General features: G+C 36.1%; 2 protein-coding genes across 2 annotated transcripts; one reads left to right on the plus strand and one right to left on the minus strand.

Annotated features, from left to right (window-relative positions):
* The first annotated feature begins 1,614 nt into the window (after window positions 1–1,614).
* Window positions 1,615–3,486, plus strand: LOC145591936 (putative nucleoredoxin 1-1). The gene has a single exon (XM_081648417.1). It carries the CDS (start codon window positions 1,615–1,617, stop codon window positions 3,484–3,486), a length of 1,872 nt encoding a protein of 623 aa, XP_081504543.1.
* Window positions 3,487–8,169: 4,683 nt separating this feature from the next.
* LOC145590579 (putative nucleoredoxin 1) lies at window positions 8,170–10,066 on the minus strand. Its single transcript, XM_081647010.1, has 2 exons — window positions 9,978–10,066; window positions 8,170–9,646 (listed from the first exon to the last, which is right to left on the minus strand). Exon 2 carries the CDS (start codon window positions 9,643–9,645, stop codon window positions 8,440–8,442), a length of 1,206 nt encoding a protein of 401 aa, XP_081503136.1. The 5' UTR covers window position 9,646; window positions 9,978–10,066; the 3' UTR covers window positions 8,170–8,439.
* Between the last annotated feature and the right edge of the window lie 1,334 nt (window positions 10,067–11,400).

Genomic DNA, 11,400 nt, shown 5'->3' on the forward strand with positions numbered 1-11,400 from the left:
AAAGTAGCTACGGAAATATTACCGGAACAGGTCCAACAAAAACTCCTCTCTGAGAAAGACAAGAATGGTTGTACACCTCTTCATACGGCGGCTGGGCTGAACCGATCAAGGCATATCAGCCTTGAAATTGTGAAACTCATCCTCGGGTTTTACCAATCGGGGGTACCGGTTATTAATAAACCATGGTTAGAGCAAAATCGGAATGGTTGTACACCGTTACACTTGGCTATTGAGGCGGTTGATGAAGAAAGCACAATGGAGATACTGTTGATGGATATGGAGTTGCTCTGCAGGATGGTAGACAACGAGGGAAACAGTCCACTTTTTCATGCTGTCAAAAACGGGTGTAATATGGTTGCTGAGAAGATATTGATGTCCTCCTACTCTTATAGTCTTAGTGGGAAAGATGGTTCTAGTCCCCTTCATTTTGCACCATATTCTTCAGGTTTGTCTGTATTTCTTGGTCTTTTCCGGCTTGTTTGATTTATGGACAATTTTGCAGAATTGCTTGGTAGAGAAGTCGAAACTGCTTGTATTTGGCGACAAAAACAGGATATTTTTTTTCATAAAAACAAACAATTATTTTTAAAATATTTTTTTTTTACAGTCAAACAAATAAATAAACAAGATTTATCCTTAAAATTTTAATGATTGAGATTGAAAACAATTACAATGACTAACACATTTATTGGAGCCATTGAATAACCTTTTTTTATTTATTGTTAATTCTCTTTCCTTTTTTAAATAAATAATGTCTTTATTTATTTATTTTTTTAAAAAAAGGAAACTGTAGTGATTATAATGAACATTGGACAAAACGATACAGTCATACAGATTGAATGGAGGTCTATGTAAGTAGTGAATAGCCAATGAATCAGACCCTTCAGAGCGGGCGCTCATTCCATTGAAGCGGTCGCTCCTAGTTCGATCTACAAAATCCAAATCGTGTTTGGGTTCGGCGGTCTGGGGGTGGTCGGGGTTCTGAGTACGGCGACCTAGTGGTGGTGACGGTGAGAAGGACGAGAGGGAGGGAGGGTTGTGGGCGGGGATTTGGGAATCTGGCTTGGCGGTGGTCGAGGTGGAGTTGGCGCAGTGTCACCGGCGGTCGGGGGAGTCTAGGTACTGTCGGTGGCGATCGATGGAACCTGGGGTAGTGTCGCCGGAAGGGAGATGGTGGCTGGCAGGTGGTGGCTGGTTTTTGGTGGTTGGGGTTAATTTGTTTTAATTTTTCTTTTAAATAGAAATCTAACCATAGTTAATATTTAATGAAATAAGGTTATGAGTGAGATGAAATTTTTAACTAAGGTGATTTTGTATAATAATAAAAAAAGAGGTCACCATTGGGGCATAACAGAAGTTGAGGTCACCGTTGAGAATTTCAAAAAAAAAAAAAAAAAAAAAAAAACCCTCAATTTTCCAATTGAGAGTCGTCAATTTGTCACAAACCCAAAGCCTGAACCCTTGATTTGGCTGGAGAATTTCGTCACGGAAGATCAAAGGTGTTACTTTGGCGCAGAGGTTAGATTATTTTGTAATTTCTGGGTTTCAATTTCGATTATTTTACAATTATTCAAAAACAAAAAAACCCTAATTTTATAATTGAATGAATTAAGGATGATTTCTGTGTATGATTACTTCTTTCCTGCTGTTCCTCCGCCATATTTATGGTCACAAGAAGAAAAACTACTAAAAGCATTGTCACTAGATGATAATGATGATAATATTAAGGATGTTGAAATTAAGTTGATTGATGAATTTGATGACGACGACGACGACGACGACGTTGATAGCTGTGAGGAATTTGAACTCGATGATGATAGTGATAGCGATGACAACGGATTCGAGAGTGTTGTGTTTAACAACAAATTTCCTATGAATAGTATTATGGTTCAGGGGCTTAAATTGACACTGAATGAAAAAAAAGTATCTGAATATAAATGTGCAGAGCAAGGAAAGCGATTTGATGTTATATCAATGTTGTCAAACTACACTAATTACTTACAGCGTTTAGATGGTCGTCGAGTTGAATTTAAGAGTCTTGAGAAAAAATATATATTGGTTTGTTGTGTGTTTGTTCCTAGTCTGTGGGTAGATTCGATCCTTAGAACCATAGCAGTTGCGTCGTTTGAACTGTATAATTCTAGAAAGGATTTCGAGATGGTGATTGTACCACAGATTAGGCGCGAATCTATAACTATCCCTACGCCTATACCACAGATCAAAGGCGAGTATATGTTGGATATGGAGGCAATTAAGCAGAGTTTCTTCAAAGCCTTTTCTCCCAATTGCCTTCAATTCCCGAGTTGGGATACTGGAGTTTTTAATGCTGTTGCCAATGCTATTAATTTTGTTGGGTGCCCAAAATTTCTTCTTGTAGATGAGGATCAAATTGTTATGTTCAATGATGAGCTTGGTTTGCTTGGTCTTTACGGAACAGATGCCTTTCCGTTTACTAATGACAAGCTGGACGAGGATTATGAGAGAGCAGATGAGATAATGTCCCAAGCTTGTTCTGTTGAAGAAATTTTGGGGTGTGATAGCTCTGATGTTGTGTGCAGGAAGGTTCGAGGAAGTATGGGGGAGGAGAAGCTGTCAATTAAACATCTCAAAGAAAAGGTTTTGGGGTTGTACATGTTCCAAAATTGGGATCTGTTGAGAGTCGTCCGTAAAATTGAGAAGGCGTGTAGGGAAGCAAACAAGGAGTTTGAAGTTGTGCTTATATGTGCACCCCCAGGTGACGGTTGTGATCCAGAGGTGTTCCGTGGTCTAGTTATGGGTGCCTTGGAGAAGATGAACTTGTCTTGGTGGGTTGCACCAGTCAAGAGTTCAGCAAACCTTAGGCTTGCCAAGACCTTCAACATGAGAGATGGGGTGATTGTGATGGGACCTCATAGTTCATATTACGAACCTCGTGCTGGGGTAATCATGGAGCGATTTGGTATTGATGCATATCCCTTCACTAAACAATGTTTGATTGAAAAAGAATTGGAAAAGCTAAATTCTGTTACATTAGAGTCATTGTTGGTTTATGAGTCGCGAGATTATGTTCTTAAAGGTAAGACTAAGTTGCCCGTGTCAGATCTCAAAGGAAAACATACCCTCCTTTATTTTGTCTCAAAGGGGCCGTATGATAAACGAGTTCGTAAACTACTAGCTCAATCTTATGCCAAGATAACGCAAAAGTATAAAAACTTGGAAGTGGTATGTGTTTCCTTGTCTGGAACGAAATGTACCGGCATGCCCTCACCTATACTTGAAAGGCCATGGTTGGTATGCCCTTATAATCCTCGTCACTCAGCTTTTGTATGTAACCAGTTGTTTGTGGAAGGCTATCTATTTAGTGCTCTTGTTGCATTTAGAGGTGATGGGCATGTTTGTTCAATAAATGTTGAACATCGTCTGGAACATGGAGCTGATGTATTCAATGGAGATCTGGGTGAGGATGTCAGGGTTGAGTTTGATGATGTATTCTATAGGCATATCTAAAAATACTTGTGGTCCGGCTTAATTTTGTTTAGTAGGCTTATGCTTTATTAATTAATGTTCTAGATCAACATTGCTTGGTTTTACCTGTTAGGTTTTGGTTAGCCTTTTGAAATTACTCAATATTTGTTTGAATTATGATTAGTTTGTGTTGAGATTTTGTTACTGAAATTAGTTGATCTTGAGTTCAGAACACTTCTAATTAGTATAATAATCCTGTTAAAATGCTCTATGATTCTCTTGAGCTCAAGTTAATAGTCCCCGCAAAAGCAAACTCATTCTGAATTTAGAGTAGTATCTAAGCTGTTGGGTGAGAGCAATATATCTCGTCCAATTTGAGTGCAATTTATTGAGCCCAAGTTAATAATCCCCGCAAAAGCTTGTTTTGTTAGATTTTTAATTATACCTCTTGTACATTGTACCTAAGCCTTGTATCGTACCAGTCTCATCATACACTTCAAACGTACAAGTAATTTGTAATCATGCATTTAGAGTATTAATGCGACATGCTTGTAGTAACTATTGTAGTATGCAGACATATTTCTACCTCGTTATCCTGCTATGTCATGCATCAAATATGATGTTCTCGAGCTTGAACTTTTAAAATCTAACTAGCATCAGATATTATGATCTTAGCATCTTACAGTTTGCTTTATTAGCTCCTCCGCTAAACGATACACCACAACACAGGCATACAGGATCGGATTTCATACACTTTTTCAAGTGTTATATACTGTGTTACATGGCCATGTGCCATCAAGGGTGTTAAACAGGATATCAATGTAATATACTTGTATAAGATATGAAAGATTATCATGGACAAATATCACTACCTTGGGGTATCACTGTATCAGGCTACAACTACAAGTAAGCCTAAATATTAAAACCGTTTAAAAATTTCTTTTTAAAAAAAAAAACCGTTTAAAATTAATTTGAGTATGCAGAAGAAATAAACTTTGATTTCTTCACGAAAGCTCAATTTAAGCCTTTTTTAAAGCAAAATGGTCTTTCACCTAACAGGTTTTTCCAGGCCAGCTAGAAGCTATAACATCCTTTCAGTTGCTATGGTCTACACCGGGTAGGTCATGCTGTTGGATAAGGTGATTAGCTAATCTCAAATAAAGCTCCAATCACTGTGCCGCGTCATTTATTTATAAGAATCTACTGTCAAATAAAGATTGAGAATATGAACAAGGAAAGCACCCACCTGAGACTAGAAACAATAAGTCTTTTAAGTTCAAATGAGAGAGAAGTGGGTGATGTAAGGAGGTACGTAAATAAATAGTTAAAGGCTTAGAGCATAAATGGGAAGCTATAAATGAGCTTAATTTAAGTCCAAGGTCTTAAGGAGACTATATTAATACAATACTCCATACAAGTCAGCAATAGAGCATGAAAATGAAATTTCCAGAAAGCGTAAAGACAGAGCAGCTATAGGACACCGAAAGATAAAGAAGTTAGCTTATGAGCTTTTCAATAGTCATGGAACGAATGTCAAAGGGAGCTTCTTATATCCATCCCTAGAATTGGTGTTTATGATTCCTTTATGCTATTACAAATCTACAATTTACAAGTTTCCTGCATCATTAGTAGTCTCTCACTCGATTGTACACCAGAATCTGGAAGTAATTCTGTACCAGCAGGCAGCAGCATTAAGCCAATTCATCACCATCTCACAAGCAGGCCGTGCCACAGTGTAAGATACAACTCCAAAGATTCCAATCGATCAGTCATTTATATTCATGTAATCCAGCATCTGTTCACCCGTGCAGGGAAGGATAAAATTTTATATCTGATATACAAATTACAAACACCAATTCTGCCTGTTATTACCCGTTTTCATCGTGAATTGAATTTGTAGTTTGTACAGCAATTACATGATAGAGTGAATATGTGTCAAATCTCTTCATTCTTTAGGGAAACTCTCCTCTTTGCATCAGAGATGCATTAACACATTCATACATACCCAATACACATGGCAATGCAAAAGGTTGGAGATTTAAGATCCTTAGCATGAATTGGTAAGTTCCTTATTATCACATTTGTGTCCTGTTTCCATAATAGCTTTTTATTATGATAGAAAGCATTATAAATTTATAAAATCACTGTCACTAGATAACTTTGCTTTATAATATTTGTGTGTGCGGTTGTTAGAAATCCGAAAAAAAAAATAAAATAAAAATCTATAGAAACATTAAAAAGAATTAGTGATCCCTCAAAAATTAAAATCCAGCATATTTCTGACCTAACAACAGTGAGGGTAGCCGATAGCAACAGAAGGAAAAAAAATGAAAAATCAAATTAAAATTGTGAAGGCCAAATAACATGCAACGTACAAAGAAGTTAGTTTACCAGGCAAGTGGTCTAGCAGGAAATTATAGAGTAAAGATAGTAAAGCTGAACATGACAAGAGCTACCCTTAAGGCTAATTTTCCATTGAATAAACAAATCAGAGATAATTTTTCATACAAGATTAGCTAAACAAAACTCAGTCCTTGATGACATAAACTAATTGTTAAGCTGTTGGAACAGGAATTTATGCAAAACTTTCACAAATTAACACAGAAAATGTGTTGAAAGAGAAATTTAGCTTACAATAGCATTGCTCGATATGACCACTTCACCATGCAATAGCTCCCCCTAAACAATTCATGTGATGGGTGAAAAACGAATGGTGAAAAACGAAAATTGGCCTAGTATAGGTGTTGGTTTAACACTTGCATATACATAGCCATCATGCCATGTCCTCGGTGAATCTCCTTAAGTGTAAACAAGGACTCAACATCTGGTATGCTTTCAATAAACTGTAATCAGCTGAATAGTTAACTAATTAACAGGTACCCAGCATTTGTCCTCCTGACCTACAACCAAATAGCGTCCAAACAACTATGAAGCCAGTGAATGAGAGAGCCTTGTCATGTCCCCATTATTTTATGATATCAGAATCATCATTGAATTGATGTGTTTCATCCCAATTGACCAGCCAAGTTTGCATGTGACATAAGATTTCAGCCTGTAGCAAGTTATGAAGTAGAATCTAGACTTATTAGATTAATTAATGTTACACCAGAGCTAGCGCAGACTGCTTATGGCACTATCCCTTACTGCTGAGCTAACCATTAAGGATGACTGTTAGAGGTTGCTAGCGAACTTATTCGGTTTTACTGGAGACGACATAAGGGCCAGATGATGGTTTGTTAGCAGACTGAGCAGGGGATCCTATACTATATCCTGAGCTGAGATTAATGGTGATGTATATAGTGTTTGTGATGGGAACATACCAGGTTGAGATACATTTGTTGAAGCGGCAGCAGTTGTAGCTTGACTACCTTGACCAAATGACATCTCTGCAGAGGACACTGCACTGAGAAGGGATGGTAAAAAAAAAAGTATCCAATTTATGCTCTATACGGCACAAGGTTCTCAAAGAAAACAGAAGAAATTAAATCTGCTCATGGAGAATGGCTAACTGCACTGAACTAGAAAATTCAGAACAGATTCTATTACCAGATGAAGTTGCTCTAGATCCTGAAATAAAATTTAACAACATTAAAATAAAGTCAAGTCTAGCAGGAAACTCGTATGTGAGCTATTCTTATATCATAAATCCTAGCTAAAACTCACAGCAAATTGCCTCAGAACTTGTTCAAAATCTGAAACAAATTGCTCATTTGGAGGAAGATCTTTATTGAGAGTTGTTACACACTTTTGTGCCTTGTTCCTAAAGATAATTGAATCCATTAATTTATCAACGTATAGAACTTCATAAGTCAAACAATGTTTGTAATAAGTGACATGAGGAGACTTATAAGAGGGCATTTAGTGCAGGGATTGTGAACACGAAAACTGAAGCTTTCCTTCATAGGCTACTGTGGTTAGAGGTTCTGCTCGTGAAGTTTCCTTATGTGTCATAATTATAGTATTGAGGGTAAGCTTGAAACTGCCCCAAAGGCAATCCGCTATGTGGTTAGAGGTTCTGCTCGTGAACCTCAAAGGCTACTGTGGTTAGAGGTTCTGCTTGTGAAGTTTCCTTATGTGTCATAATTATAGTATTGAGGGTAAGCTTGAAACTGCCCCAAAGGCAATCCGCTATGCTCTTTGTTGGCCTTGGTTCAAGATTTCGATAAATTGTAAGTTCGGTGATTTGTGGTTGAAGAAATGGGCATATCAGCAATACTTAGATAGTCTAGCATTATTTTATAAGGTACTTGTTATATTTTCTCATAAATTTCATACAAGTTGATATTGATTATTTAACTACTATTTGGATGCAGGGCTAGAACCTAGCGCTGTTATTCTTTTGTAAAATTAGAGTGTGTATTGATTAATATTTATCAATGATCTTATTAGTTCATCACGTTATTCCTGAGAAGATGGCAATGTAACACCAATACCACAAGTTCGGACTTGAGTTTGGCAATTATCGTATCTGTTCTGCATGTTCAAACAGCTATTAATATGACAATAGGATTTTATGCAGATGGCTATGATGTAGTCTTGGATGTGAATGTGGTTATAAACTTATACTTTGGCTTAGTTTTCAATGGGTCATAATTTAAAGCAGATAACTTGTAATATTCTTTAAATCCTAGCTATTAAGCAATGATCATTAAGCTCAGATGGTTGACAATTCATTTGTCATTATCTATATCTTTACAAGAAATAGTACTTAATTAATAACAAAACTCCGTAAATAAAAATTGCATAATCTAGCAAAAACTTATAATCAAATCTTGTATACATGAACAGTAGGAAATTGTAAGCTTTTCTCAAGCACAAAAGATGGTGGTCAGGAAGATGACATACCAACCATGCATTCTATAATTTTAGATGAGCTATTAATCAACCTTTTTGGTAGTATCTAAGCAAATGAAGAGGGCTTCAAAATCATTACACCTACCTTTACCTTAATAACTTCCTAGACTGTGTATAACTATATATATTAACAGTTCAACACTAGGCCATGAAGGGATATGCACTAATACCAGCATTCTCCATGATTGCACCACCATTGGGATTCATATAATGACCATCTGGTCCGACGATGATCACTGCATCATCTTGGCTTCCAGAGATGCGCTGGAGCCTACGGCTTACTGAATTCTTAAAGGGCGCAACCAGCCAAGACAGATTACACTTCTGCAATACTCGAATGATGAGACCACGGATCTCCTCTGGGTTTACACCGCAATAGAAGGGTGCACAAATCAGCACAATCTCAAAATCTTTGCCTCCTTCTCTACACGCCCTGTCAATTTTTTGGAGCATCCCCAGCAAACGGCTAGAAGTACAAACGTACAATCCCACAAGCTTCTTCGTGAGTTGTGAAACAGACACCTTCTCCTCCTCTACACTTCCTGGAATAATCCTGGACAAAAATTCAGAGACATCACACCCCAAAATATCCTCAAGGCGTTGCTGCTCTTCCCCGTTAGCAGCTACATCTAAACGCCTCTTATTCTTACGGGAAGGAGGAAAGTTATCGATGTCAAAGCTCAAAAAATAGTCAACATTTTTATACATTAAAGCTTTTCCATTGGGATGTAATAGTACAAATTTCGAGCTACCCTTGCTGCCTCGAAGAAGGTTGCCTATAGCATCATAACGCAAGTTGTTATACTCCTGGGAGGCTACAATGCAGGAGGCAGGGAAACCCGAGAAGGAGTACTCAACAGTGTCTTTCTGATCATAATTCCTTGGGATCACGCCTCTCAGCTGTGGGACAAGTACAACCTCGAAATTGATTTTCTTCGAGTAAATCTCACATGATGCAAGTGATATGGCTCTAACGACGGAGTCCACCCAAAGACAAGGAACAAGCACACAACAAACCAAGATGTATTTGCCCTCTAGACTGTCACAATTAACTTCAGTGCCATCTACCCGGCGCAGCGAATTGCGGCTGCGCTTAGACAATTTAGATACAAAATCAAAACGCTTGCCTACTTTAATAATGTCTCGAGATTTAGAGCCTAAGCTTACATTATCTCGGCTAAGAAACCATTCTAGACCTTTCATAATGACATAATCAGTAGCATGATATTCATCGACATTCAAGCAAACATCATCATTACCACCCAGTAAACCCAATAGATAATTTTCCTTTAAAGATAAATATGATTTGGGAACTGCAGGAAACAGGAAATCAGACGCAGAAACCATCCTACGTAATTAACAAACAAACAAACAATTAATTCAATTGAAATTGATAACAAATTGCAATTTAATTTAGCAAACTATTAATTCAATTGAAATTGATAACCAATTGCAATATTCAATTGAAATTGATAACCAATTGCAATTAAGTTTAGCAAACAATTAGTTCAATTGAAATTGATAACCAATTGCAATTTAATTTAGCAAACAATTAATTCAATTGAAATTGATAACCAATTGCAATTTAATTTAGCAAACAAATTATTAATTCAATTGAAATTGATAACCAATTGCAATTTAATTTAGCAAACAATAATTGATTCAATTGAAATTGATACCTTTAACCTTTGTGATTTCGCTATCCACCGATTATTGTGGTATGAGGTACGAGTACTTCGCAGCAACTTGGTCTAGGGTTTTGGCTTTGTGACCAGAAGGTTAGAGTATTATTATACGAAGTATATATTGGGACTGACAGGAGGGTTGCGACTTGCGAGACACGAAGTTCACAAGGGTAGTTTAGGAATTTTGCTATATTAAAGTACTTCCGTAAAGCGTTTTAGTTCCACTACAGGTCAGGGTGGTATATTTTTAAGTTTAAGGTAGGAAAATTTGTCAATTACTACCGCGTATTAATGCCTCTTTATTAATTATTACCGCGAATTAAAAAACTTGCAAATTACTACTGCAAAAAAAGAAAATGTTTTGTGTGAGACTGGACTCACGTGAGACCGGGCTAATAATAAAAAAGACGCGGGCCTGATAAACCCGACCAAAGCCCACGCGCCATTTTATAAAATGCCTGAATTTTTTCATTTTTCATCATTTTCCTCAAATTTCGAGCGCCGTCATTTACTCAAATTTCGAACGCCTTCATTTCCTCAAATTTCGAACGCCTTCATTTCCTCAAATTTCAGAGCATTCAAATCTTCAAATTTCAGATAATTCAAATCACAAAAATGGAGAAATCAAAAAACACAATGATAATTGAAAGAGAATGAATCTGATTCACCTATAGAATCAATTTCGAGCTCAATTACTGATGAAAAAGATATAATTTAGTTCATAATTTCATATCGTATTTAATTTCAGATCATATTTAATTACATATCGTATTGAATTTGTACAATCAATTTCGAGTTTATAAGTTTTCGCAAAGCATTAATTCAATTTTGCATGCGATTTAAATTTGCATGCAATCAATTTCGACTTAATTTCGACTTATAATTTGCATGCAAGGCTAATTTAATTTCAGATCGTATTTAATTTCGACTTATAATTTGCATGCAAGGCTAATTTAATTTCAGATCGTATTTAATTTCGACTTAATTTTGACTTATAATTTGCATGCAAAGCTATTTTAATTTCAGATTGTATATATAAGGTGTCGCAGATAATTAATTTAAATTTGATTCCAATTTATTGATAATTTTAAGCTGTGAAATTCAAATATACTAATATAAATGATGAATGCAGCAGATAATGTAATTATAGAAGACAACACCAATCAAGAAAGAGATGATGAAGAAAGAGATGAAGATGCTACAAATATAATAGGTATGTTTGTTTGAAAATTATAAAAATTAGAAGTATAATACACTAATAATTAAATGCTCTGTAATTGTAATGATGCAATTGCTGACAATTAATTTAATATAGTGTAATTTCTGACAAAAATAATTTAATTCCTGACTAAATAAACCTAATTCCTAAGAAAAATAATTCAATACTTGACTAAAATAATCTAATTCCTGACTAAAA

The sequence above is a fragment of the Chenopodium album genome, chromosome 18, assembly GCF_948465745.1.
Source record: "Chenopodium album chromosome 18, dcCheAlbu1.1, whole genome shotgun sequence".
Taxonomy (NCBI): Eukaryota; Viridiplantae; Streptophyta; class Magnoliopsida; order Caryophyllales; family Amaranthaceae; genus Chenopodium; species Chenopodium album.

What these genes read in the sequence shown, in the direction of transcription:
- LOC145590579 (XM_081647010.1), bottom strand. Translation starts at nt 9,645, where the DNA reads ATGGTTTCTGCGTCTGATTTCCTGTTTCCTGCAGTTCCCAAATCATAT.
- LOC145591936 (XM_081648417.1), top strand. Translation starts at nt 1,615, where the DNA reads ATGATTTCTGTGTATGATTACTTCTTTCCTGCTGTTCCTCCGCCATAT.